General features: G+C 52.0%; 1 protein-coding gene across 3 annotated transcripts in view; it reads left to right on the forward strand.

The window, feature by feature from the left end:
• The window catches only part of Pald1 (phosphatase domain containing paladin 1), a 59,877-nt gene extending 37,688 nt beyond the window's left edge, over nucleotides 1-22,189 (forward strand). For all 3 annotated transcript variants that reach the window (XM_075980171.1, XM_075980170.1, XM_075980172.1), the window contains exons 11-20: nucleotides 84-179; nucleotides 539-667; nucleotides 1,058-1,174; nucleotides 1,258-1,413; nucleotides 1,727-1,909; nucleotides 2,919-3,059; nucleotides 3,227-3,298; nucleotides 6,176-6,316; nucleotides 18,412-18,567; nucleotides 20,688-22,189. In XM_075980171.1, coding sequence (XP_075836286.1) covers nucleotides 84-179; nucleotides 539-667; nucleotides 1,058-1,174; nucleotides 1,258-1,413; nucleotides 1,727-1,909; nucleotides 2,919-3,059; nucleotides 3,227-3,298; nucleotides 6,176-6,316; nucleotides 18,412-18,567; nucleotides 20,688-20,840 — 1,344 coding nt within the window. In that variant the 3' untranslated portion in view covers nucleotides 20,841-22,189. The remainder of the gene's footprint in view (nucleotides 1-83; nucleotides 180-538; nucleotides 668-1,057; nucleotides 1,175-1,257; nucleotides 1,414-1,726; nucleotides 1,910-2,918; nucleotides 3,060-3,226; nucleotides 3,299-6,175; nucleotides 6,317-18,411; nucleotides 18,568-20,687) is intronic.
• Nucleotides 22,190-27,991: the final 5,802 nt, after the last annotated feature.

The following is a 27,991-nucleotide window of genomic DNA, read 5'->3' on the forward strand; positions in this document are numbered from 1 at the left end:
TGGAATCTTCTACTCCTCTATACCCAGCTGAGGGGCAGCTCCATGTTTGACGTGTCATTTCTCCCTACCCCGTCTATCCTTAGGAAAGTGGTATCCAGCATGCTGTCCAGCAGAGGGCGCTGCGGAGCTTGGAGCTATACTTCTACCTGATCCTATTTAACTACTATCTGCATGAGCAGGTGGGGCTGAGGGAGCGCCAGTCCTCCCATCCCAGCAACAGGGACCCCATGGGATGTGGAATAGAGTGGTATTGTGTGTGTTGGTCCCTGAGGAAGGTTGGGAGAGGCAAGAAGGGGTCCAGGTGAATGCTGTTTCTGCCCCCATCGCCCCGTTCCCATGTCCCCTTTCCCTTCCCAGCCCAGGCCTAGACTATCTTGGTCAGGGCAGCAACCATCCTCTTCCTCCCTCACCTACTTGTTCTCCTCCCCATGGACCACAATGATACTTTTTGGGGCTCCCTTTTCCATGGATAGGCGGGGAGAGTTCAAGATGGCCCCACATCCCTCAACGCCCCATCTCTCTTGGCCTCGGGCTGCAGTACCCCCTGGCCTTCGCCCTCAGTTTCGGTCGATGGCTGTGCATCCACCCTGAGCTGTACCGTCTGCCCGTGCTGCTGAGTTCAGTGGGGCCCGTGGCCCCGGGGGACCTGATCGCCAAGGGCTCCCTGGTAAGTGGCTGTGTATCTGTGGAGTGGGCTGGGCCAAGGAGTTCTAGGTTCCTGCAGGGCTGGGGAAGTGTGGCCAGGGGGCTGGTAGGCTCCTCCTGTGAGCAGAATGTGCCGTGTTCAGGCGCCATGTTCCAGCTAGTGTTTTAGCTCCTTCTTCTTCGTCTCAAAGCCCAGGGTTTTGACACAGTATCATACTGAACTGTAGGACGTCTGAGCTAGATTTCTCTGGAGGGTACCTGTCATCACATCCCTGCCAGGGCACTAAGAAGGCTGCAGGTGTCCAGCCATGCATGCCCTACACCCAGTAGAACGCTGTTCCCATCTCACTTGCCCACAGAGGCTGGATCTGGTTGGTAACTGTGAACTGCAGGTTTGCCATCCTCCCCACAGGAAGCTGATGATCTTGTTTCCCCGGATGAGCTCGGCACTGTCAGAGAGATGGACGTAGCCAACTTCCGGCGTGTACCTCGCATGCCTATCTATGGCACCGCCCAGCCCAGTGCCAAGGTGCCCGCCGCTCCCAAGCTCAGGTCCAAACATGGGGACGGGGGAAAGGCTAGTCCTGGCCCTGACAGCCTCTCGTCCCCCAGGCCCTAGGCGGCATCCTGGCCTACCTGTCTGATGCCAAGAGGAAGCTACGGCAGGTGGTCTGGATCAACCTGAGGGAGGAGGTTGTATTGGAGTGTGACGGGTACATACACAGCCTGTGGCCACCCGGACCGACCCCGGCCCCTGAGCAGCTGGAGGTAGGGTTTCTGGCTTTTCACACGGTCCGCGTGGGTGGCACTTGGGAGAGAAGTGGGATGAGGGAGAGAGCCAGAGGGCCTGCACTCCTCTTGTGTGAATGGAGGAGTGGGGCCCAGGAGCAGATGAATCAGGCAGCTGCTGGTCCAGACCTCCTATTCCCGTGTTTCCATGTCCCCATTCTCCTGTGGCTTTTCTGCCTTTGGGGTGGTTCTGCCCTGAGGTTGGCAAGGCAGCACTAGTTATGGCTTCCGCAGGTTCCTGCCTCTTTGGCCCGTCTCAGTGGCTTCTACCCCATGTCCTACTCCTGTCCAGGCCCTGGAGACCCAACTGAAGGCCCATCTGAGTGCTCCTGCTCCCAACATGAAGAACCCTACCACTCCCAGGTTCCAGAAGTGCCTGACCACGCAGGAGGTCTTCAGCCAGCACCGGGGGACCTGCCTTGGCCTTACCTACCACCGCATTCCCGTGCCAGACTTCTGCGCCCCCCAGGAGGAGGTGAGGGGCCAGACCTCTGGGGACCAGATGTCTCTTCTTCTTCCTTGGCCTGGGAAAAGCAGTTCAACTCTGTAATGGGGCCAGGGGATTGTCTAATGGGCTCCACATGTGGCCTCAGAAGCATGTTCCCATCTTTGTGTGTGTGCGTGTGTGCATGCATGCAAACTCATGTACCCATTGCATGTGTACCCTACCTGCATATGCTTTGTGTGGTGGGGCCAGTGTGCGCATCATATGTTGCAGGCATGTGTACCATGTGTTACAGGGGAGGGAGTGTGCTCACATGCCTGTTGGAAGGATATATGATGAACGGTGCCCTGGTGTGGGGTGTAGGTTCCCATGGAGTTCATGGCATCTGTCTTGTGTTTGTGGGCTGTGTGGAGATGCTGTATCTATGGGGGTGGGTGTGCTCATGGAGAAAACCCTGTGGAATCCGGCTGTGTGACTGAGGTGGTGTTCATGTGGCAGATGTATGTTTGCAGCCATCTGTGTGGTTTGTCTTTCAGGTGCTGGTACGTCTGTAGGCTGTGTGTGTCTGGCACATGCGACCTGTGGATGTCCCTGTGATGGTGTCAGGGCTGTTGCTTTTGCCCAGCTCTCTGTGGGCTCTCAGCCGGTGGAGTGCTGCCCCCTGGTGGCTGCTCTCTAAGTGTTCGAATGAGCTCAGGCAGGACCTGGTTCTCAGGCAGAGCGACTGGGTACTGGGCCAGAAAACACCTGTGTGTGACCCGTCAGGTGGAGGACTGGCAGAGTCCCAGAAGTGTGTTGCATCTACTCATATGCCCAGTCCTGGGTGCCTGGGATGGGCACATACACAAGAATACAGCTTTTCACATACGTGTGGTCTTGTGTGTAACCTAGTGAGCTGTGTGTGACATGGACAAGGTTAGGTGTATGATGGGGCACATGGGGCCAGAAAACTGGGGTTACCACTTGGATGGAGGTCACCAGTGTAAGTCTGGACAGTCGGTGACACCCCTGGACTCAGATTGTGATCTTGTCACTTCAGGACTTTGACCGACTGCTTGAGGCCCTGCGGGCTGCTCTCACCAAGGACCCAGGCACAGGCTTTGTCTTCAGCTGCCTTAGTGGCCAGGGCAGGACCACGACTGCCATGGTGGTGGCCGTGCTGACCTGCTGGCACATTGGGGTAGGTGTGGCCTTCTGGGTGAGGTCAGACATCATCCCAGGCAAGGGTGGGGACTGGAGGGGCAGAGGTCATGCCTGATGTAGTCCTGGGATCCTCCCAGCAGGGATTCTGGGTCTGGGGAAGGGGTCGAAGAGGGGGGTGCTCCATCCAGCTCTGTCATCCCTCAGGGCTGCCCTGAGGTGGGCGAGGAGGAACTAGTGAGCGTGCCTGATGCCAAGTTCACCAAGGGCGAGTTTCAGGTGGGTATGGCCCCTGGGAATCTGGGGGTGCTATGCAGACTGGAGTCTTAGTTCCTGCTGACAGCATCGTGGGGGTGGGGCTGACTTTCTGCTTCCCAGACAGACAGACTATGGCTCAGAATAGTTTGTTTCTTGAGCTTCTTCAAATGGCCATAGTGGATGGGTGCTGGACCCTTCCCTACCTGGCCAGGGCACTGGATTCCTCATGGTGTTGTTGGTAATTACCTCACCGTTTCTTGAGACTAAGCTGTGGCTGTGGCCCCATGCAGGGCTGCAAGCTATTCTGTCCACCTCCCTGCTTCAGCTCAGAGCTCCTGGCGGGGCAGCCATTAACATTTCAGATCCAGTCATCGTGTATCATATGCATCTACCACATGCCATGTGTTGTATTAGACCGTGCACCCGTCACATGCCATGTGTCTTGTCAGACCGTGATACCGTTTTGCACACTTGGTCTATAGCTGAGTGGCTGGCATTATATTAGTTCCTGTCTACCTGATAACTGTACCACATACTTGCCACTTGTCCTGCTGGCAGTCCTGCTGTCTTGAACTCTGCTTGAGAGAGGTCCAGACTGCCAATCACTAGTGCCTCCAGGCCTTTGGACGTGCTCCTCTTTAGACAACTTCTTTCTTTTATGGTAAGTGTTTAGATTCTTATATACTAACAGAAACCAAGTTCCAGGCCTGTCTAGTCTACATAGCAACTTTCAGGTCAGCTAGGGCTACACACAGTGAAACCTTGTTTCAAATAAGTAAGTGTAGCTCAGTGGTGAAGAGTTTGCCGGGCATGTTCAAGGCCCTGGACTGGATCCTTACCACTGCAATAAATAAGACAGAGTGCTTGTAGAGCATGTACGAAGTCCTGGGCTTAAGCCCAGCATTGCATATCCTGGGTGGGAGTGGTGGCTCATGCCTGTAATCCAACATTTGAGTGGTAGAGGCAGGAGGCTCAGGAGACTAGCTCTTGTAGACCAGGCTGGTCTCGAACTCACAGAGATCCGCCTGCCTCTGCCTCCCAAGTGCTGGGATTAAAGGCGTGTGCCACCACTTGGTTTACCTGTGCTTTTGATATACTCTGAGCATTTCAAACCATTAGTGCTTCCTGTGGCATTACTGGCATTGTCTCCCCAGCTCTCTCCCATCATCTCCCTGGCTCTTCTATCGTCTCCCTGGCTCTCCCATCGTCTTCCTGGCTCTCCAATTGTCTCCTTAGCCCTTCCACCATCTCTCATTTGTCTCTCTGGCTCTTCCATCATCTCCCCGGTTCTCCCACTCTCTCCTCAACTCTCCTATCATCTCCCCAGCTTTCCCACCATCTCCCCGACTCTCCCACTGGCTCTCCGGCTCCCCATCATCTCCCCAGCTCTCCTGTCATCTCGCTGACCCTCCTTGTCAGTGCCATGTGTGTCTTATGCTGTAGGAGCCTGGCTTTCCCAGTCTTGCTGTTAGTGTGCTGTGAAAGACTAAGGATTCGTGTCTGTTTCATTAAACTGTGACTGTGATAGGCAGGGTGATGTGACAGTTTGGAGGTTTAGTATTTAATACCCACTTTTTAAAAAGTGTTTTTTTTTGTTTTTGTTTGTGTGTTTGTTTTGGGCAGGGTCTCACTATGTAGCTCTGGCTGTTCTGGAATTCACTCTGTAGACCAGGTTGGTCTTGAATTCAGAGATCTGCCTGCTTCTTCCTCCTGAGTGCAGGGACTTCAGTTATACACTACTATGCCTGGCAAAAGGTTTTATTATTAATTATGTGTACCTGTTGTGAGGGTTTGTCCATGTTAGTGCAGGTGCTCGTAGAGGCCAGAAGAGGGCTCTGGGTTCCCTGGAACTGGAGTTGCAGGCTGTTCTGGGGCATCTGAGCCACTAAACTCAGGTCCTCTGCAAGAGCAGTACAAGCTCTTCACAGCTGAGCCCTCTCTACCCTGGTATCCTCTTTTAAAAATTATTTTTGCAAACTTTGGGTGTGATCCCTCATGAACTGGCTACTACTACTATTGCTACTACTACTACTACTACTTATTATTATTGATTATTATTATTTGAGGCAAGGTCTCCCTGGCCTGGGGCTCTCCAGTTCAGCTAGACTGACTGATTGATGAGCCCCAGGGATTTACTTGTCTCTGCTCCCTTCCCTCTGCTATCGCTAAAGATATAGACATGTGCCACTCTGCCTGGCCTTTTATGTAGGTGCTTGGGATAGAACTCTGGTCTTCAGCCTTGAACAGCAGGTTCTTTACCAGATGAACTGTCTCCCCAGACCCTTGATGTTCTCTTCAGGATAGAAAGTCAATGAAATGAACAAAAAAGATGAATACATTCGGCTTATTAGATTTTTTTTAAAGCTTCTTAGACTTTTTGATACATACATTAAGAATAGGGGGTACAAGGGCTCATTGTACAAGCATGAGGACCTGAGTTCCAACAGTCAGACCTACATAAAAACCAGGCATGGCTATGTGCGCATGTAACCTCAGCACTGCATGGGGCAGAGAGAAGAGCTTCCAAGGGGCTTACTGGAAGCCAGCCTAGGCCCAGGTTCAGTGAGAGATCCTGTCTCAAAGTAATAAGGTGGAGAGAGCAGGACACTCAGCATCCTCCAGTGGCCTCCATATGTGCACAGGTCCATGTGTCTGTACACACGTGCACTCATATCACATATGTTCACACGCATCACACATACTCAGCAATAATATATGCATTGAAATGTACATGTGTAGACCCTCAGAACAACCCAGAGAATCTTGCTTATGAATGAAAAAAATGCGGATGTGGGACCTGAGCGATAGATACCACATCCCCTTACTGCCCCAAGTCTGAGGGTGCAGGGCTGAGGATCCCCTTGGCTTTCCGTCCACTCACCCCTCCTCTGGCCCCAGGTGGTGATGGAGGTGGTCCAACTGCTGCCCGACGGCCACCATGTGAAGAAGGAGGTGGACGCGGCCCTGGACACGGTCAGTGAGACCATGACGCCGATGCACTACCACCTTCGGGAGATCATTATCTGCACCTATAGACAGGTGAGCCCCATCCCGCTAGGCTCCCAGTGGGGGTGAGGATGAGGTTGGTGGTGCAGGTCCAGTGGGCCCTCCCACCCCCCAGTTTTTGGTCACTTTCCCACCTCCTGGAAGGAAGTGTGGACCTGGAAACACAAATGTCAGCAGCCCCAAGCCACACCCACCTGATCTGGGCTAACATACATGTTAGAAGCCTGCTGTGAGGGGCCAAGTAAAGAGGAACACTTGAGACCCCTGTGGGGTGCGACACGATTGTAGTGTGTGATCCAGGGGTCCCGGAGGCCAAGCAGAATCAGGCAGGTAGGTGGCGATATGACTGACAGTCGGCAGGGACAGTGTTCCATACCGCATGGTGTGGCTGCTATACCCCAGGACAGGTGTGTCTACACTGCCTGGGGTATGGGTCTGGTCCCCATTTAGCTTTTTTTTTTAAAATCTACTCAGTTAAATATTGTTTTATTTTACATATTTTACTTGTGTGCCCACAGCATGAGTGTGGGGGTCGGCGAGGCCTTGTAGGAGCTGGTTCTCTCCTTCCACTGTGTGGGGCCCTGGAGAAAGGATTGAGGTGGTCAGCCTTGGTGGCAGTCGCTTTTACCCTCTGAGCCGTATTGCCAGTCCTCCCAAATTATTTTTTAACAACTCAATAAGTAGTAAAGGCAGGGTCTTTAGAGTGGTTCAGATTTAATTTGTGAATCTGGGGCTTTCAATATTTAGAAAGAATATGCCCTCGAGTCTGCCTTGGTCCCCCTTCTCTGCCTGTCATAGGACTTGAGGGCTGGGCAGGTGATGGATTTGGGAGTGTAGGAACTGGGTTGGTCACGTGGCCAGGGATCCCTGCTTCTCAGCCTGGAAGCTGGGTAGGTGCAGTGCCGCATGGTACCAAGAGGTGGCAGCATATGCCACGTCTGGGTGATTTCAGGGCAGCTTCTGCCTGGGTCTGTCTGGCCACTTGTTCAGACTCAAGCTGGGGGCTCAAGACCAGAATGCTCCAGAACAGCCTTGATTTGGGGCCATGGGGGTTAGACCCTGACTGGGTCAGAGGGTCAGCCCCTGTGTGGAGGAAGGTTAGGCGTGTGGGGTAAGCCTGGGGAAAAGTTCAGACTAAGAGGTTGCTTGCCACTCTTGGGGAGGAGACCGTGGATCAGGAGCCCCATCCCAGGGTCCCTGCAGGGGCCAGAAGCTAGAAGCAGTTATTCACAAGTCTGGCCACAAGGTGGCCCCAGGGAGCTAAGTTAGGGTAAATCCTCTCTATCGCCTCCGGTTGAACCCAGGGCCTCACTATGGGTACTCTGTCTCTGAACTACAAAAGAAAGTGTGTGTGTGTGTGTGTGTGTGTGTGTGTGTGTGTGTGTGTGTGTGTGTGTGTACATGCCATGCACATGTGGAGGACAGAGAACTGTTTTCTAAGTTTCATGGGAATTGCATGCAAGTTGTTGCCTTTACCTGCTCAGACATCTTGCCCAGATCCTGTTATTTATTTATTTACTCTTAGTGTGTGTATAATGGAGAGGGGTGTGTCACGGCGAGCTTGTGAGGGTCAGAGGTTCTCTCCTTCTACCTTTATGTGGGATCTGGGCATTGAAGTTGGGTCATCAGGCTTATATCGCAAATGTTTTTCCTGGCCAAGCCACCCTTCTGGATCCTTCCACCTTATTTTGAGGTGGGGTCTTTTGCTTGCTGGATGGCCCTGCGCTTTGAAGGATTCTCCTGTCCCTATCCTCCATCCTGCTGTAGAAATGCTGGGATTATAGGCAAGAGCTATTATATGTGGCTTTCTTTGGGTTCTGGGGTTTCAAACTCAGGACTTCACGCTTGTATGCGGGTACCTTCCCATCTGATCCATCTTCCCGGCCCCTAGGACACGTTCTGTAAGTGCTTCGTGACCACCTCAGGCGCGACTGTGGCTTGGGGGCCTGGCCGGCCGCCAATACAATGCAGAAATATGTGGCCTGTATAATATTGCCCCACAGAGGTGAGTGGGGAGCTTTTAGCCTCTGGTAGTTGAGGTTCCTTCTAGAGTCCAGCTTGGTTTGCTTGTGACCCGTGTATGAGTCTAGCTTTTAAAATTTGCCTGAGTGAGTCCAGGGCATAGCCAAGGCCGACAGCTGAGGGGTCTCCTGCCTCAGTACCTCAGGCTCCCTTGCAGACTGCTGGGTGTGTCCCACAGTCTCTGGATGTTCCATCGCTCTGAGACAATAGTACTTATGGCTTGGAATTGGAACGACATGGGGCCTGGGCCATACCAGGGCTTTGCTCTGTTGTAACCAAACTTACAGAGATGTGGTTCACATACTTCCCGGTGCATGGGTTGAATAGACTGGTCCGTGGTTGCCATTGCAACAGGGAGTTAGAGCATGGTCAGGGCCACAGAAGGAAAGCTCACAGTCTTGGCAGTCAGTCCCCGGCCAACGACAGCTCTGTATTTTCTGTTGAGTCTTTCTGAGTTTACTTGTTTATTTTTACAGAGACATCAGTGTGTTAAACACATCTTATAATAATGGAATGATGTATTATGGGCAGTGACGTGTAATACATCTCATCATAATGGAGTGATGTATTGTACTTTTTGTGTATAGATATTTTTCCTTCTCTCTCTCTCTCTCTCTCTCTCTCTCTCTCTCTCTGACAGAGTTTCATTATGAAGCTCTGGCTGGCTTGGAACTCACTATGTAGACCAGCTTGGCCTTGAACTCACAGAGATCCACCTGCCTCTACCTCTTGAGTGCTGGGATTAAAGGCATGAGCACCTGGCTTTTTCTTTCATTTTGAGACAGAGTTTTCCTTATTCTGGGCTGGCATCGAGTTCCATACGTGTCTGAGAATGACCTTGAAGTTCTGACCCTCCTGTCTCTACTTCCCTAGTATTGGGGTGTACACGGTTGCTTCTTCTTTATGCAGTACTGGAGATGGAACCTAGGGTTTGGTGCTTGCCGTACAGATGCTTTCCCAGAGAAGCCACATGTGCAAGCCCTGGCATGTGCTCTCCTTTGTCTTGACAGTATGACTCTGTGTGTGTGTGTGTGTGTGTGTGTGTGTGTGTGTGTGTGTATGTGTGTGTTTATGACTGTGTGTATGTGTGTTTATGACTGTGGGGGGGTCAACCCCAGACTGGCTTTGACTCTGCTCTCACACCACAATCATCCACAGAGCCCTTTGTGACATTATAAAGTGTAAGGAGAGCCAGGGGATCTGGTATCCCCTTCTGTCCTCTGTGGTACCCACACATATGGCATAGCCCCTCCCCCCTCCGACACACAGGCAAGTAAAAAATAGAGCTTTAAAGAAATGAAGAAACAGAAGGTTTAAACCTCAACTGTCATCTGAACTGTTGGCATTTTCTAACAAAAGGGCTCTCTAGTGACCAGGAAGTAGAAAGTCTGTCTGCTCTGATTTCTCGTGGCCCTGAGGTTTGAGGATGGCAGCCTTTGGAGACTCCCACGTTCCCTCTGTTAGCAAGAAGGGCAGTCCTTCCTCCAGGTCCTCTGCATGTCTCGTTCTGGAAAGGCTTGGGCTTGTGTTCTGCCTGAGATCACGGTGGGCTGAGCTGCCCCTGAGATGGTTTAGATGCTTCGCGCAGAAGACTAGATCTACACATGCTCGGGGGCTTTGGCCAGTTCTACACATGCTCGAGGGAGGAGGGTTTCTGCGTTGTCTCTCTGAGCTGTGTGTGAAACGTCCCACTGTCTCTGCACCGTGAAGATACCCGTGATCAGAGTGGACGGAGGGGTCGGCTCTGCTCAGTGGATACGCATAGAGCCAGTTCTGTGAAGAGGTGAAGGAGCCGGAAGCTCCTTCTGGGCGACAGGCGGAAGACGGGGATGTAGATGCTGGAAGGAGCTGTGCTCTGCCTCTCACCGCTCATGTCCCCAGCTGCCAGGCTGGAGCTGTGCTCCTTTAAGGGGCAGTGTTTGGAAGTCCTCAGGGGCTACACACATAGGGCTGGGCTGGATCCTCGAACGTGCTCAGCAGAGGGGAGGACCCTGAGCATGCGTCTTCGGACCAGTGTCCTGTAATGTTCCTCCTAGTTTCAGAACACCCTCAGCTTACAGTCATGGGCCACACAGGTCCTATGTGAGTTAGTGGCAGAGCAGGGATGGGAGGCAAAGGTCTGTACTCCAGTCTCGTGCTCTCCTTACACTACACTGCCTTTGAGCCCAGGCTGTCTCCATGGCTGTGGGGGAGGCTTGCTGAGGCTCTAAAATGGGGGGGGGGCAGTTTCTTCCCCAATTCACCCCATGGATTATCTCCTAGAAACTGGCAGTCGGGTCTTTCCTTCAGTATATAGGGGTTCAGTTAAGCCCCTGCCCTCTGGTTTCAAACCGGAGGTCCTCAGCTGGCCTCTGCTGGATCCAGTGGGCCATGTGGGGTGGGGGTGGGGGATGCTGCTCAGCTGTGGATGGAAATGGGCCCAGGCTCCATCTGGGACGTGCCCCCTCCGTCAGCCTCACCGCCTGGGAATGTCCTGGTCAGCATTCTCTCCATTTCAAATTCTCCCTGGACGTTTTCTCTCCGTTCTCAAGTCCTCCCAGCAGAACCCAGCCTTGAGAGTATGACGCTCCCAACAGCATGTGGTAACTTGGCTTCTGCCCCTCGCCCTCCAGAGCCCGTCTTTCCCAGCCCCCTGCCTGCTTCAGCAGTTGACTTACGCGGTAATCAGAAGCCGTTAGGAACACATGGCTGGTATTTGGCATCGGTGCTGCTTTTGGCAATAAAGTGACTCCACCGCCCTGGAGAAGTGGGGAAATGGGAGGTCCCTGCTCTCTCATGGAGCAGGAAGAAACATTCTATGTGTGAACCTCCATGTGTGATATGAGCTTGAACAGCTAGGAAGCCTGTGTGCAGTCTCTTGTTAGAGGTGGCATGATAGATTACAGCATGTCCAAAACGGCCTGGAGGTGCAGAGGGGCTCCCCTTGTTTACTGAGCTGCAGTGATCTCTCTCTCTCTCTCTCTCTCTCTAATTTATTTATTTTTATTTTATCTGCACTGGTGTCTTGCCTGCATGTATGTCTGTGTGAGGGTGCCAGATCCCCTGGAACTGGAGTTACAGACAGTGGTGAGCTGCCACGTGGGTGCTGGGAATTGAACCTGGATCTTCTGGAAGAGCAGCTAGTGCTCTTGACCGCTGAACCATGGCTCCAGCTCCCTCATTCTGGTCTTTGTTCAGTCTTGCTCGCCTTTCTTCACAGGTGGGCTTGTGTAGGCTTTGAGTAACCACCGGGGTTGTATTCGCGCATCTGAGGCTAGGCTCACCTGATGTGTACTCACTTACCTGTCCTTTGCGGACTCTGAGTCAGACCAAAAAGGAAGCCTGTGCCAGGCTGTGTGCAAGATGAAAAGAGGCACACACTTGCCTGTCTCTGCCCGTGGGCAGTTTGTGGTGATGACCGAGGGCCCTTCATACCATTGTGGCTGATGTTGTGCGGTATATGCCAGGTGGGAGCACCTGAGGCCTTCTGGGAAAGTCTTGCCTTTCTCTGCCTCCACCTGCCTCAGTATCCTGGCCTTGGAGGCACAGTTCACAGCAACACCTCTGTTTTCCAGAGTAACTGTGAGGCTGTGTGTGTGTGTGTGTGTGTGTGTTAGCCCAGGTTTGAGTACCTGGATGTGTGTGTGTGTGTGTGTGTGTGAGTGATAGCCCGAGTTTGATTCCCTGGACCTCCATCTAGGAAGGAGATGACAGATTCCCTCCAGTTGTCTTCTGACCTCTGTACACACATACACACAAATATATATATATATATATATAATGCTTCACATGGAAAAAGAAAGGAAATAAGGTCTCTTGAGATGAGCCACTTCATGAGGTTGGGTGGAGATGAGGCAGCTGGGATCAGTATGAGAAGTCCAGGCCCTACTGAGGTTTTCCAGCGTGGCCACCTCCCACAGGTTGACCCACCTGTGAATCTGTTTTTTCCTTTTGGACTTGGGGAGGGAAAAATATTTCTGACAGAAACCAAGGTCAGGCTCTAGAGGAAGCCCTGCTAGAAGCATTAATTCCAGCAAGCATTTGCCTTGGCTGGTTTCAGTCGTCTCCTCCTCCTCCTTCTCCTCCTCATCCTCTTCCTCTTCTTCCTCCTCCTTCTTCTTCCTCTTCTTCTTCCTCCTTCTTTTCTTTCTTTTTGTTTTATGAGACAGAATTTTTCTGTGTAGCTCTAGCTGTCTTGGAACTAGCTCTGTAGACCATGTTGGCCTCGAACTCACAGAGATCCGCCTGCCTTTGCCTCCCCAGTGCTGGGATTAAAGGCGTGCGTCACCACCACCCAGTGCTGCAGTCATTCTTACTGTTGTGTTTTTAAACAGTCTACCGTGCCTTCTGCCTTCCATCTGGGAAGAGTCTGAGAAAAAGCTGAGGTAGAGGTGGCTGCAGCTGCCCTTTGCTCTCTGAAGGATGCTGTAAAGAGACCAAACTGCTTTGTCTGAGTTCCCTGAGAACTCAGCACTTGGCCATTCCCGTCCTCAGAGAGGTAAGGAAGTCAGGGAAGGTTTTATTAGACCCATTTTACTGAAGAAGAAACTGAGGCCTGAGGAGGATTTGTACCTGACTGGAAGCGGGTCCAGAACTTTATCTTCTACTTTGTCCTAGCCTCCTTTTCCTCCATGATGGCATTCAGGACCCAGGGGACAATTTCATGGTATCAGAAAGAGGAAGGGTTATAGAGGAAGCCATGGCTGCTTCTGCGTGTGCCGTGTGCTGTCTTGGTTATGTAGAATAGACCTAGCAAACAGGAGCTGCCAGGAGGCGAAGAGATCAGCTCAGTGCCCCAAGGACTAAAGTCATTTCCTAAGAAAAACAGAAAGTGAGATGGTTCATGCTCAGGCACTGAGCCTGATGGGTCTCAGCCGCTCTAAGCCTCTCTAAGAGCCTCACTGTCCCTGGAGACCTCATTTCAGTAGGTAATGAGTCTCTAGGGCCCCGCCCTGTAATTAGAGTAGCCTCAGAATGTCATGAGCGCCATGACAGGAGGAAGGGCTGCTTCCTAAGGCTCTTCACGGCCAGCTCAGAATAGAGCCAGTGAAACTGGTGCAGCCGGATAGAGCTTGCGTGCACTTGTACGTGAGTGTGAGCATTTGTGTGTTCATGAGTGTGTTTCCGTTGTGTCTCTAGGGCCCCTGTCGGCAGCCGACCCTCATTTCCCTTCCTTCCCATGGTTGCTGACTGGGCTGGAAACTTTTCGGCCCTACAAGGGACCTCCGTGCTGTGCCTGGCACGGTATTTGTGTACCACTGGACTTAGAGGTCCTAGGGTCAACTCCAGCATCTAGCCCTGACATCGTCTCCCTGGGACCTGCCCCTGTGCTGTCTCTGCTTGTAGCTCTCACTCTCTGGGGAGTGCTCAGTTCATTCTACAGCCCAGCTCCCAGGACCCTGCCGGGCACAGCAGGGCTCTGCAGTGTCCGGTGAGTGGGCGGTAGATGGCAGGTGGAATAAATATTTGCCTAAATAGGAAAAGCTGTCTGTTCACGTCCCTTCTGGCTCTTAGTCTACTGGGATGGTCTTCCAGGACAAGCCATTCTTCTCCAGTGATGGAAAGGGTCCTGGGACATGGAGGTGGGCCAGGAAGGGACTGTCACTGGGATAGAGTGGCTGGGAGCAGTTGACAATGGGAGGGCAGCCTCTGGAAGTGTGTTGAAGGGGAGCCAGTGGGATTTCCTGGTTGAGATGCAAATCAAGGAAGGGAGAATTGGCTGTGCAGCCAGAGTTTAGCTCCTGTCCCTGGAAGGAGGCAATTGCCACTAAGATGGCCAACTTGTGGGGGTGAGTGATTTCAGGAGGACATGGGTGATGAGTTGGGGTACCTGACAGATACCCATTGAAATATTGTCCAGGCATCTGAGGGCATATGTGGGTGTGTGTGTTGGGGGAGTGGGTGTTCCAACTTCTTTCTAGAATCTAGATTCTTTTTTTTTTAGTGTCATAAATAATTTTATTAATGACATTCAACATTAAACGACAGTTGGTAGAGGTTAAGATAAAATAGAAACAATAGTGAATTATATATGGCAAGAATAAATGTTGATTTATGGGAGTCTGAATATGTTTTGTGCTCATGGAGTATGATGTATAATATAAAATGAATTTCTTACTTTGAATCGCAGGTGAATTGTTTATTTTACCTTTGAGAGTAAGAATACATTTAATATCTTTTAGTCTCAGAGTCTTTAATGGAATCTAGTAGAGCCAGCTCTTTAGTGAACTGTCCCCTGCTTCCAGAACTGGGGACTCTTATGTGTTTTAATTTACTACATTTTCAAATACAGGAAGAAACTGAAGTTGCGGGAAATGAAGTGGTCAAGTATTTTATGGAACTGGAGATCCCAAGAAGTCTTGTGTTTGGAGACACCACTGTGAACTGAAGTTTTAGCTGAACTTTGGTTCATCAAACTATAAGTTTCAAGTTTTTGTCTTGCTGATATTTTGCTCTTCAGAGACAAACTTCCTCTGGCTTAAAGGCACATTATAATACAATACATCTATTCACTTTTTCATTATAGAATCTAGATTCTTAAAGCTACTGGAAGCCTCAGGAGGAGACTTCGGGGAGGGTACTCACTGACCAGTCAGAGGCTTGCTGCATCCCAGGCTCTAATGCAGACCTTTTGGAGTAGGGACAGAGAGATCGAAAACTGTTGGCAACCGCCGCCCACCCTAGGCTTCTTAGTCCCATCTCCATGAAGCAATTAGAAACCCTGCCTTAATGAATTGGTTTGGCCTGAGAGCAAGGAGGCCGGGAAAAGGGAGGCTGTAGAGCCTGGACTGCTCAGAGCAGGCTGTGGAGAGGGACTTGTCCTGAGCCTGGGGGACAAGTTGACTATGGCTAGGCTAGGTAGAGAGGAAGGGCAATGCAGACAGAAGGAACAGAGTGGGTGAAGGCACAGAGGTCAGCCTCACATTTAATCCTGGTGACCCAGCAAAGAGCTTCCAGACAGCCATACTGACAGAGGAGACCTACATCCATGCCAGACAGGTCAGAGGTGACAGGTCAGAGGTGAAGCCTGTGGTCCCCGCACCCCTGGTGTTTCTCCCGGGCTCCTTTTATTTTAGGTTTCAGTCCCAAAGGGTCCAGGAAGCCTTTGTCCAGGTTCATGGAAGCTAATGACAGCCTGGCCTGCCAGACCATTTAAAAACAGCTCGGCTACTTTTATGCACTGGAGGTGGCCGGGTGCCCGCTCCTGGAACTGGGCCAGCATGGACTGCCTTTAAGGAAACTGGGCTGTGACAGGCAGATGGACTGTTGTCTCAAATCACAGCCCTGTGGCCAGAGGCAGGATGTGTCCATGGGAACCTCTGGGGGTGTCAGGCAGCATCTTCACACAGTGTCTGGATTTAGAGATAATTCTACCCTTGGTGGTAAGGAGAACGATGTCCTTTGCCCTTCGCCAGACGTACCTCAGACCTCATTCTTGCCGGTGTCTTGGGACAGTGCTGGTATGGTGTGGCCGTGCCAGGTGAGGTGGGACATTTCTCCTGAGCCTCGGTTGGAAGCAGTTTAAAATGGCTTTTCCAAAGAGCACTGTGGGTGACTCCTGTCCTCCTGAACACACTCCAGGGTCCAGAGGAGAGGCAGACTGAGGGATGGGGCTACCTGACCCATGCAGTGTGCACCAGCTCACCAGACAATGCCACTGTGTTGGCCACGTGCTTCTCATTTAAGTAAACTATTTTTTTTCCTTTTCCCTAACATCCACTGCCTATAAGCAAAATTGATGTTTTTTTGGAGCACACGATGTCAATCCTTAAAATAGTATGTGACCTGCTTCCTGCCCTATGTGTTCTGCCGCAGCTGCTCTGGCCCTTGGTCTTGTCTTCTGCCGAGCTCTGAGCCCACATCTAGCTTCTCTTCCTTCTTCTGTGATAAGAACCCCCTGACAAAGGCACTTAAGGGGGAAAGGCTCTGATTGGCTTTCAGTTCCAGGATGCAGTCCTCCACTGTGAGGTCTGAAGCAGCTGGTACCAGCCATCACACCTATCACACTGACAGTCAAGAGCAGTGAGCATTGAGTTAATGCATTGCATTGCTTGGCCAGCTCTCTCTCCCCGTCACTCATCTCAGGGCCTAGCCCATGATACAGTATTGCCAACATTCAGAGTTATCCCACCTCAGCTAACTCAATTAAGAAATGTTCTCATGGGCATGCCCACAGGCCAACCTAATCTAGACAGCTCCTCACTGAGGCTATTTCCAGGTGATCCTACGTTGTGTCGAGTTGGCAATGATCAAAACTAACTCACCTGTCTTCCCCTGTTGCTAACCCGACTGTCCAAGCTGCCTCCTTTTCTACGCTGAGGCCACACCTCCCTCCTGATCCCAGCTTGTCTCCCTGCTGCCTCCTGCCTCTTCTTCCTCACACACTATGGGTCACTTTCCTCTTATTGCCCTTCCCCCTTCTTTCGTGACACAGCCACTAAGCTACTTTGTAGCCACTGGAGCCTCCCAGGGGGCAGGGCAGGTGGATTCACCTTTGTGGCTTCAGACCTGTTTAGTCAGACTGCAACCATGGGATGAGCCTCGCTGTCTTCCAGGGATCCAGGGCACTGTCCCTGACCTCAAGCCCTTTCTGGTACCACTTTCTCCCTTGCTTCCCTCCCCAGGGTCTCCGGCTTTGCCAGTTACCTCCCCTCGTATGTTCCCAAAGCAGGCCCTCTCCAGCTGTGAGTTTTAGGGTGCTGGGCTGGGTCGCGTCTGGCGTGGGGGCGACCCTGGAGTTTTCCCAGAGTATGTAGGCCGGCACTGTGTGTGTTCATGGAAGGGCTTCCATCTGCAGCCCAGCTGTTGGGAGAGAAGCCTTCCCTGGCCCCTTGGGGCTGGCTGTGCCCGCCCACAGATAACGCTGTCACTTGAAGGACATTCCGTGCCACACATTATTCCCCCTGGATCAGAGAGCTGCAGTAGGCCTGGGTGGAGGCCCCAGGATGTGAGGATCGGATAGTACGGGTCTGGGTGGCCTTCTCCCTCTGGGACTCCTTCCCATAGCTGTGTGGGCAGACTGGGATATGGGGACAGACCACCCTACAGGGGCGAGGCTGACTGTGTGTCCCAGATCTTATGAGTGTCCCTGGCGTGTTTCCCCGCTGAGGAGAGCCTTGAAAGCGTTCCCTTTTTAATGTCCTCTTTCTCTTGAGCATGTGTCTTCCACAGTGTCTTCCTCCAACAGGCTACTGGCACTAGCCAACCGTCAGTGACTTCCGGTGCTGAATGGCATGGTGCTCACACCCCACCTCTCTGAGACCCTCATTGGCCGATCTGGGATGAACCCCAGGTGCTTGCATTTTAAGGTTCCATGTGGTTCTCATGAGCAGTGAGGCTGTGAACCCCATGGGTAGGATTAATTAATGTCCTACATGACACTGGTGGCATTCTCTCTCCTCCCAAGCTAGCAGGCCACATCTCCCACACAGATTTATCACTGTCCCTTACCTTGTCCCTGTCCCCATTGGTGCACATTCTCACTGTCAGGCCCATGAGGGTCCTCACTGCCCATCCAGACTCCCATCTTCCCTAGGGAACTTCCCATCCATCAGCTCTGCCGTCTCCTTTTCTCCAGCCTGTGACCTGGTACCATTTCCAGAGACAGCGCCTGACAGGAGCTTGCTAAAGTGAGAGGTCCCGCGCTCTACCCACCTGGGGCTAGAGGCCGCGGCAGAGCTCTCTGCCATTGGCCCCCTGCCAGGTCATAATCAGAGCCCTGTGTGCCTCCACGGGGATGCTAGGGGACTGGGAGAGAGGAGCCAGACCTGGGAGACTGGGAACCATGTTGACAGGAGTCGGCAACAGGGTCCTTCTAGGGGACTCCAGGCTGGGCATCTCACCCTCTGTACCTTAGATGTCCCCAGCTTTCCAGCAGACAACCTGACTTTGGAGCAGCATGATCTTCAGGGAGGAAGTACAGTCCTTCTCAGTAGGAAATGGGTTCAAGACACTGCCCCCCCCCCCACCAGGAATTGGTCCCCCATGGGACTCCTCTACAGCCAAGCCAGGCAGCACCCCAGGCCCTGACACTGAAGCCACTCTGCTTGGTGCTCAGGCAGTGTGTGAGCATGGAGATGCATCAGACAATAGGTCTCCTTGCTGACACCATCCTCCTTGTCCTGCAGGCGAAGGCCACCAAAGAGGCGCAGGAGGCTCGGAGGCTGCAGTTGCGGAGCCTGCAGTACCTGGAGCGGTACATCTACCTGATTCTCTTTAACGCCTACCTCCGCCTGGAGAAGGCCAGCTCCTGGCAGAGGCCCTTCAGCACCTGGATGCGGGAGGTGAGAGAGGACGCTGAAGCTGACAGGCCTGCCTGGGGGTGGTGGGTAAGGCGGGCTGTATCCCTCCCCTGGTCCCTGAGTATGCTCTGTAAGGACTCCAGTGACAAGCTCCCCCCATGGAACGGGGAGGGTCTTACTCTCCTGGGAGATTGTGTCCCACTCAGCGGTTGTGTCCCTTACCCGGTGTCTTCACCATGCAGACAGCCGGTAAGTGTGACTACTGAGTCGATGAATGGATGGAGGAGGGAGAGATGGGGATGAGAAGGGCAGCCTGCCAGCTGGGAGCTTGCTCTGTGTATCTCATGGCCAATACTCCTGGATGCCTGAACACTTTGGTTCATTGTTCTGTTCAACTTCCATCTATACCCTATAAAGTCCAAGGGTAAGGCTGTCAGTCCTGATCCTGTCTCCTTCCACCCATGACCTTGGATAAGGTGACCTTTCTTGTAAGTCAGCTGTCCTCAGCACTAGCATAGTAACAATAGCTGGGCGGTGGTGGTGCAGGTCTTTAATCCCAGCACTCGGGAGGCAGAGGCAGGCGGAACTCTGTGAGTTCGAGGCCAGCCTGGTCTACAAGAGCTAGTTCCAGGACAGGCTCCAAAGCTATAGAGAAACCCTGTCTCGAAAAACAAAAAAACAGACCTGGCAAGACTCAGGTGGGCTTCAGGTCAGAGGGGTCTTGCAGAGGTTCAGAGACTTCCTTACGGTTGTCACGGGAGATGGTCATTGGCTCCTCCCTTCCTGAGTTCCCTGAGATTGATCCCTCTTTGCTTTGACTTCCAAACCCACCTGGCACGTGCTGGCCGAAAGAGAGAGGAAAGCAGCCTATAATTACCGCTCAGCCAGGAAGCTAGCCCTGTTCACCCCACCATCCAGCGGCCGCATCCTAATCTGGATTCGAGTTCACAGCTCCCAGGATGCGAGTGGGTGGAGGGCAGCAACCAGGAACTCAGTCAGAGTGGGTACAGGACGGGGGCAGGGGCTCAGGGTGGGATGGAAGCGTGTTCAGAATCCCAGGGAATAGCCAGCGATGTGGGGATGCGGGCTGCCTGGGATGCGTCTTGGGGCTGGTCTCAGGTGTCCTGTGGGAGACACGCAAAATGAATCTCTGCACTGGAGGGTGAGTGTTGAGTCAGAAGATGATGAGGGCCATGTTGAGCAGCTTGGTGAGCAGGCCCAAGCTTGGCTTCCCTCTTTGAGCCCTGGAGTAGAATGTAGGTGGGGAGTCTCATGTAGCCCAGGCTGGCTCTAAACTCACTGTGTGACTGAGGATGACCTTGAACTTCTGACCTTGCTACCTCCACCTTCCTGGCATTACAGGGCTTTACCACCATCCAAGTTGGTTTATGCATTGCTGGGGCTCAAATCCAAGGGCTTTATGCTTGCCAAGCAAGCGCTCTACCAGCAGCTGCATCCCCAGCCTGGGGACAAAGACACTCTCTGCTTGAGTTCTGCTTAGACAGAGAAACCGAGGGCCAGGACATACTTCTTCCGCTCCCCAGCTGCTTCTAGGACTTGATGCGGAAGGATGTTGAGGGAGAGCTGCTGGTGGTTTAGGCAGGAGCGTGACTCTGACCCAGGCAACTTCAGTCCCTCTTCTGGAAGGACAGAGCTGGGGCGAGGGTACCTGGGGACAGCAAGAGCATCATCTCTTTACTCCAGGTGGAATTGTCCCCAAGAAGATGTAGGAGATGGTTGGAGTCTGGGGCTAAATGTCAGTCCTCTATGTTAAGTGTTCAGCACAGAGAAAGCCAAGCTGCCTGGGCTAAAGGGAAGGGCGGCTGTCTGCTCGAGCATCCACACTGCTTCTGCAGCCGCCCTGACCAGATGTGGTTTGCTGGAATGGCCAGGCCAGTGCTGCCGAGGTCTCCCAGGCATGCCACATGTACTTGCACAGGCTGCTCCATGCAGTCCCAGGAGAGAAGACTGCCAGTGATCCTCTTAATAAGGTGGTTAGAGATGGATGTGCAGACTTGTGGTAACCGCTGAACTGGCTGAGGGCAGCTCTGGGCCCCAGACTCAGGTGCCTCAGAGCTCAGCAAGGGGAGGCTGGTATGAGGAAAGTAGACGTGTCGATGCCTCACTCCCCTGAAGTTCTGCCCCATCTCTGCCCTCTCCAGGTGGCAACCAAAGCTGGCATCTACGAGATCCTCAACCAGCTGGGCTTCCCCGAGCTGGAAAGCACAGAGGACCAGCCCCTGTCGAGGCTCCGCCACCGCTGGCAGGAGCAGAGCCGAGACCCAGAGCCCTGTGACGCTGGGGCCTTCCTGTAGGCCAACCGTCTTGCTCCTTGCCAGGCAGACTGGGGGCCTGAGGTTCTCACTGCTTCAGATGAACACTTGCCAGCTTCCTGGAGAGATAGATTAAGGGGCTGAGAGCCTTCAGAAGGAGGTTTTTGTTGGGTGTATAGATGGCACAGCCATTCTCTGTAAACCCTTGGGGTGTGTAATGGCCTCTGGCGAGGCCCAGCATGTGTACCTCACAGACCAGCAGGGAGCGCGTTCCCCACACAGCCAGTCACCACCGCTGTCTTCTTCTCACAGTTGGTCATCAGACTGCCTAGGTGGGCAGCAGGCTGGCCATGTTTGCTTTTTCACTTCCTTCCTCCGGCTGGCTTGCTCTTGCTTCTCAGTCTTTCAGCCTAAGCAGCTGCCTGAGGTAGGCGAGGGGGATGAACTGGGCAGGTCCATGTTAAAGGCAGCTCTGCCCAGCTCCTCCTGGCTCATGAGTATTGCCAGCCCGGAAGACAAGGAGGATGGCTTCATCTCTCTTGTCTTCCTTTCCCCCCTTCCTTCTCTAGGCTGGCAGAGGTAGAAGTTCCGGGGAGTTGGAAACATCAGGGAGATCTTCCCAGTGTGGGGAAAGAGCCTGTGGAGGCCAGTGAGGGAGTGAGGAGGGGGATCAAAGCTGACTCTTGGGAGAGACTCGTGGACGGTGGAGGGTGGGACAGGCCTGTGGTGGCTTGTCGGGCCTCAGATTCCAGGCCCACCCTTGCCAGGATCCCCGAGCTGCTCCCTCGGACCCGGCTGAGTTATGAGCGGTATTGTTCACACAGGAAGAAGGTGTGCATGGAGGGCTGTTTGGTGAGTCCTGGCTGGGATTGCAGTTTGCCACATACAGCGGTTGCACACCTGGGAGCCTGGTTACCTGTCTGACTCTGGGGACAGGGATGAGTCCCCGGGCTCCTGTCCTTCAGCAGGAAGATGGAAGGACCTGTCAGCTGTTAGCTATGATACTCAAAGAGGCCAAAATTGTTTCCAGCCAGGGGAAGTAGTGACCCTCTTCGCCGACTTATTTTGCGAGCTGCTGTATGTCTGTTCACGGCCTCTCAGGTTTGCTGGTGTCTGTTTTCTGCGTGTCTGTTATTTTCAGAGAAGTAGCCATGGAGTCAGAGGCCAGAGGGGGCCCCTTCACACTCTCATGCTTGGCACTGACTGGGAGATATGCTGGGACCACTGGCGGATCACTGTACCTCCCTGCCTCAGTTTCCCCATCTGTAAAATGGGAGAATAATACTTGCCTACCTACCTCACAGGGATGTTGTGAGGAATACTTTATGTTTTTTTTTGTTTTTGTTTTTTGTACAGAGCTTTGGAGCATTAAAAACAGTATAAACATGCAACGTGTTACGCTGATTGATCTTTACTGTGAGGCAGACATAATGGAAGCCCTGAGGATAAGTGGGTCCCCTGTTCCTCCAGGGAAAGGGTGGATGCGGGGTGAAAGCCCTTGTTACTGGCACTCCTGATGTTTAGAGGCTGTGGGTATGACAGACGCCACTTCCTCTGTCTCATCAGTCACACCTTACCGTCCTGTACTGGACGTCTTAGATGGTCATGCAGATCCCTGCTTGAACAATGCCATCAACCATCAATCAAGACCGTGTACCACAGACTTGTCCTCAGGCCAGTGTGGGGCACTTCCTCACTTAAGCTTCCCTCTTCCCAAGCGACCCTAGCTTGTGTCAAGCTGGCATGAGATTAGGCAGCACAGCATCTGTACACACGTACCCACAGCATCTGTACACACGTACCCACAGCATCTGTACACACGTACACACAGCATCTGTACACTCGTACACACAGCATCTGTACACACGTAAACACACAGCATCTGTACACACGTACACACAGCATCTGTACACACGTACACACAGCATCTGTACACACGTACACACAGCATCTGTACACACGTACACACAGCATCTGTACACACGTACACACAGCATCTGCACACACGTACCCACAGCATCTGTACACACGTACCCACAGCATCTGTACACACGTACACACAGCATCTGTACACACGTACACACAGCATCTGTACACACGTACACACAGCATCTGTACACACGTACCCACAGCATCTGTACACACGTACACACAGCATCTGTACACACGTACACACAGCATCTGCACACACGTACACACAGCATCTGTACACACGTACACACAGCATCTGTACACACGTACACACAGCATCTGTACACACGTACACACAGCATCTGTACACACGTACACACAGCATCTGCACACACGTACACACAGCATCTGTACACACGTACACACAGCATCTGTACACACAGCATCTGTACACACGTACACACAGCATCTGTACACACGTACACACAGCATCTGCACACACGTACACACAGCATCTGCACACACGTACACACAGCATCTGTACATACGTACACACAGCATCTGTACACACGTACACACAGCATCTGCACACACGTACACACAGCATCTGTACACACGTACACACAGCATCTGTACACTTGTACACACAGCATCTGTACACACGTACACACAGCATCTGTACACACGTACCCACAGCATCTGTACACACGTACACACAGCATCTGTACACACGTACACACAGCATCTGTACACACGTACACACAGCATCTGTACACACGTACACACAGCATCTGTACACACGTATACACAGCATCTGTACACACGTACACACAGCATCTGTACACACGTACCCACAGCATCTGTACACTCGTACCCACAGCATCTGTACACACGTACACACAGCATCTGTACACACGTACACACAGCATCTGTACACTTGTACACACAGCATCTGTACACACGTACACACAGCATCTGTACATACGTACACACAGCATCTGCACACACGTACACACAGCATCTGCACACACGTACACACAGCATCTGTACATACGTACACACAGCATCTGCACACACGTACACACAGCATCTGTACATACGTACACACAGCATCTGTACACACGTACACACAGCATCTGCACACACGTACACACAGCATCTGTACACACGTACACACAGCATCTGTACACTTGTACACACAGCATCTGTACACACGTACACACAGCATCTGTACATACGTACACACAGCATCTGCACACACGTACACACAGCATCTGTACACACGTACCCAGAGGGTGCCAGGACTAGCTTCATGATGAAGCAGGGCTGGAGGTTTCACTACCCACTTTAAGAAAGAAAATTGCTCAAATTGGGTTGGGGCCTGTCAAGGAGGACAGACCTCAGTCCCCACGTCCTCTGCAGATACCCAAGGGTCCTGCACCTCCCCCCCCCCCCCAGCACTGTTCTCCTGTCCTTTTCATTTATGCCATTTTGGTTTGAATGTCAAATATCCCCTATAGGCCCATGTGTTTGAACACTGTCTCCAGCCTGTGGCACTGTGTCTAAAGTTTGCAGAACTTTGGAAAATGGAGCCTCACTGGAGGAAGTGCACCACTGGAAGAAGTACACAGCTGGAGGAAGTGCACCACTGGAGGAAGTGCACCACTGCAGGAAGTGCACCACTGCAGGAAGTGCACCACTGCAGGAAGTGCACCACTGGAAGAAGTGCACAGCTGAAGAAAGTGCACCATTGCAGGAAGTGCACCACTGCAGGAAGTGCACCACTGCAGAAAGTGCACCATTGCAGGAAGTGTCCTACTGGGAAGTGCGCCGCTGGAGGGAGCATCCTACTGGGAGAAGGCCTTGAGGTTTTGGTAGCCTGGTCCTGCTTCTTGTCCATTTTCAGCTTCCTGGCTCTTAACTTGGAGTGAGTAGTTTCTACTGCTCCACTGGTCACTGTGATGGGCTACATCTCTCTTAAACCATGAGCCTAAACAACCCTCTTTAAGTTGCTTCATGTCAAGTATTTGTCACAACAAGGAGAAAAATAATGCATATATAAAATCACTAGAAAAATAATGCATACATAGAATCACTAGAAAAATAATGCATACATACAATCACTAGAAAAATGATATGTACATAGAATCACTGGGTTTGGGTTTTCTGAGGCAGCCCCAATACCGGATTCCGTGAAGCTGTGTTAATTTTCTGTCATCACCCATGTGTTCCTTTCTCCACACCCCCCACACCAGGTTATCTCTTGTCTCAGTGACAGTTGCCATCCTGACAGCTGCTAGGTGACATTTCCCTGTGTTGTGAGACTCCCTCCCCTGGAGAGATGTAAACCATATGTGATTACAGAGCACAGGAAAGAGGTGGCCTGCAGGATCTAGGGTGACCCCAAAGCAGCTACCCTGCAAAGTCTCACCCCAGCACGGATGTTGGCTTCTCTACAGCCTCTTAGATGAAGCCCTTGCTTGTGTTCACCTTCCTGGACCTGTATACTCTAGCACCTCCCAAGCCCTGAGAACACACGTGGTTGTGGTAGAACTGCCTACAAAATGGTTGTGAGGAACAGCTGGAACCTCAGGTGAAGGTCCAGTTAGTCCCCCCCCCCTTCTATGAGGGAACATCAACAGCTGGCAGCCCTTTATAATGGACACTTACAATCAGGTGGTTTTAGTTTAAGGCTCCCTAGAGGCCAGTGATATGAACCAATATTCTATCTACTCATCAGTTGGCTCATGCATACTTGCATACACACATATAGACATAAAAGTTGGAGGTGATGTAGGTGGGTCTTCTTTCTATGTGTTGCTTTCATTGGTTAATTAATAAAGAAACTGCTTGGCCTGATAGGTGAGAACATAGGTGGGTGGAGTAGACAGAACAGAATGCTGGGAAGAAGGGAAGTGAGGAAGATGTCATAGCTCTTCTCTCCGAGATAGATGCAGATTAAGATCTTTCCTGGTAAGCCACCATTTTGTGGTGCTACACAGATTACTAAATATGGGTTAAAGCAAGATGTGAGACTTAGCCAATAAGAGGCTGAAACTAATGGGCCAGGCAGTGTTTAAAAGAATACAGTTTCCGTGTAATTATTTTGGGTAAAGCTAGCTGGTGGCTGGAGCCAGGTGGCGGGAAGCTGCCCGCAGCTCCTTCTACACAGAGGAAAGAGGGGTGGGGCTTAGCAACCGGTTAAGGTGTAACCTGAGCCATCACAATGGTCCAGGATGGCTAATGTTGAGACTGAATTGTGACCCTCTCCAGTCTTCTGTTTCAGCATCTCCAAGTGTCATCTGTGCTCTTGGGGTCTAGGGTGGCCTTTCTCTGCCTCTGCTTAGTAAAAGTGACCACTGGTGGGTGTCCAACTTCATACATTACAGGTGCGAGTCAGTGCTAGTTCCCAGCTAGAGCTCGTGGGCTCCACTCCTCCCTGAAATCTTAAATGAGGTCTGCTCAAGGACTGGGGAATGGTTATCCTATGGAGGGGACACTGTGGAGTCTTTAGCAGTCAAGGTTGACAACCAGGTTGACAAACCCTGAGTTTGAAGATGGCAGTGCCAGTCTGGACATTTATCAGATAAGGGGATGCCCGCTTTGCCGGGTTTCCATACCCACCTTCTAGTTGTCCCCGTTTTGCCTGTGAGCAATCTGCAGCGACAGTGAGTGCCATTCCCTGCCTTGGCTACCACTGTCTCTTTAAGTCTCTGAAACATGTTCCTGCTAGGGACTGGGGATGTGGGAATCTGTGCCACCAAATAAAACTCCACGTGCCGGAAATGCCAAAACTATAGAAGCAGAGACAGGAAGATCAAGAGTTCCGTGTGTATAGTGAGACCTTGCCCTACAGAAGGAAAGAAGGGGAGCTCTTAAGCCCTGTGGCAAGCTGGGGTGATTCAGGGTGGGAACTGAGGGGAACAACTGACTTAGAAAAGTGTCCATTAGGCTCTTGAGGTTCTGACCCGATGCTGGTCGAAGCCCTGCGCATTTTCAAGTGGTCCCCTCCACGCCCAAAGTGCTTTCCTCTGGAGCCGCAATGATGACACTGGCCTTTGAAGTGTCTTTACACAGCCTCTGTGTAGAGTCTTACCTCCCCCCACATCACCACAATGAACTCGGCTGGGCTGGCCTAACCACCGTCTACCTGGAAGTGACGTCATGCTCGCTCTGAGCTCCGTGGAGCAGTCCCAACCCGCTCCTTCCCCCTCCCCCATCCTGTCTCTCCCCATCCCCAGCAGCCAGCATAGGAAGCACTGTTTCCCCTTTCCCTGGTGAGCAGCGAGGCTGTTGTCTTTTAGTCTGATAAGGAAAACAATAACAACAACAAGAAAGCAAAACCAAGGGCCTTTGTTTACCTTACTGTAATTTTCTGGCAAGGTTGGAACATTCTTTCATTTTGAAAGACCCTCAGAGAGGACCTTTCCTCTCTGATGAAGACCCCAGAACCAGGACACTCCGAGACCAGGCCACAGGATGCAATTAGCAAGAGGTTTATTGAGTAAACACAGGTACCTGCGGGCAGCAAGTCTTTCGGAGGACTTGCGCGCCTGCCAACTGGAGGACGGGCTTTTTATAGGGAAGAGCAAAAAGCAAGTTTACAGAAGCAAAAGCGTGGTTATCGATCGACCGGAATGAGGCGGGGGCATGAATGGTTTCCCCTCTTAGCATGGGTGTCAGCAAGAAGCAAGTTTACAGAAGCAAAAGCGTGGTTATCGGAATGCGGCGGGGGGCATGAAAGGTTTCCTCTCTCAGCATGGATGCCTGGCAACAGTCATCCTGTTCCTATCTTATAACTAACCTGCTTTGTTGACATCCTATCTTATTGACATCTTGCCTTGCAGTCTTCCTATCTCTATCTCCTGTTCTCTCAGGCACCTGGGATGTTCTTACGGGAGCAGGCTGGCTGCTGATCCGGAGATTTGTTTAAAACAAACAGGACGTTCCCCCGGGAGCATGCTAGCTGCGGATTTTGAGGAGGGGGTCTGTAGGGTCTTTCATTTCCCCCTTTTTCTTTTTATTATGAGTTAAATCTTTTACTCAAAGCAATTACAGAACCTCGGTATCTTGTTGTGGTAACATGTGATACTGATGGGTCAGTACTAGGGCCTGAATGACTGACAGCCTGTCTTTTATAAACTGGACCAGGCGGTTTAAGATGCAGGGCCCAAACAGGAGAATCAGAAGGAGGATAATCAAGGGACCCATCAAAGAAGACAATAGAGTTGTAAACCAGGGAGACTTATTAACCCATCCGTCGAACCATCCTTGTTGTGATT

The sequence above is a fragment of the Microtus pennsylvanicus genome, chromosome 7, assembly GCF_037038515.1.
Source record: "Microtus pennsylvanicus isolate mMicPen1 chromosome 7, mMicPen1.hap1, whole genome shotgun sequence".
Lineage (NCBI taxonomy): Eukaryota > Metazoa > Chordata > Mammalia > Rodentia > Cricetidae > Microtus > Microtus pennsylvanicus.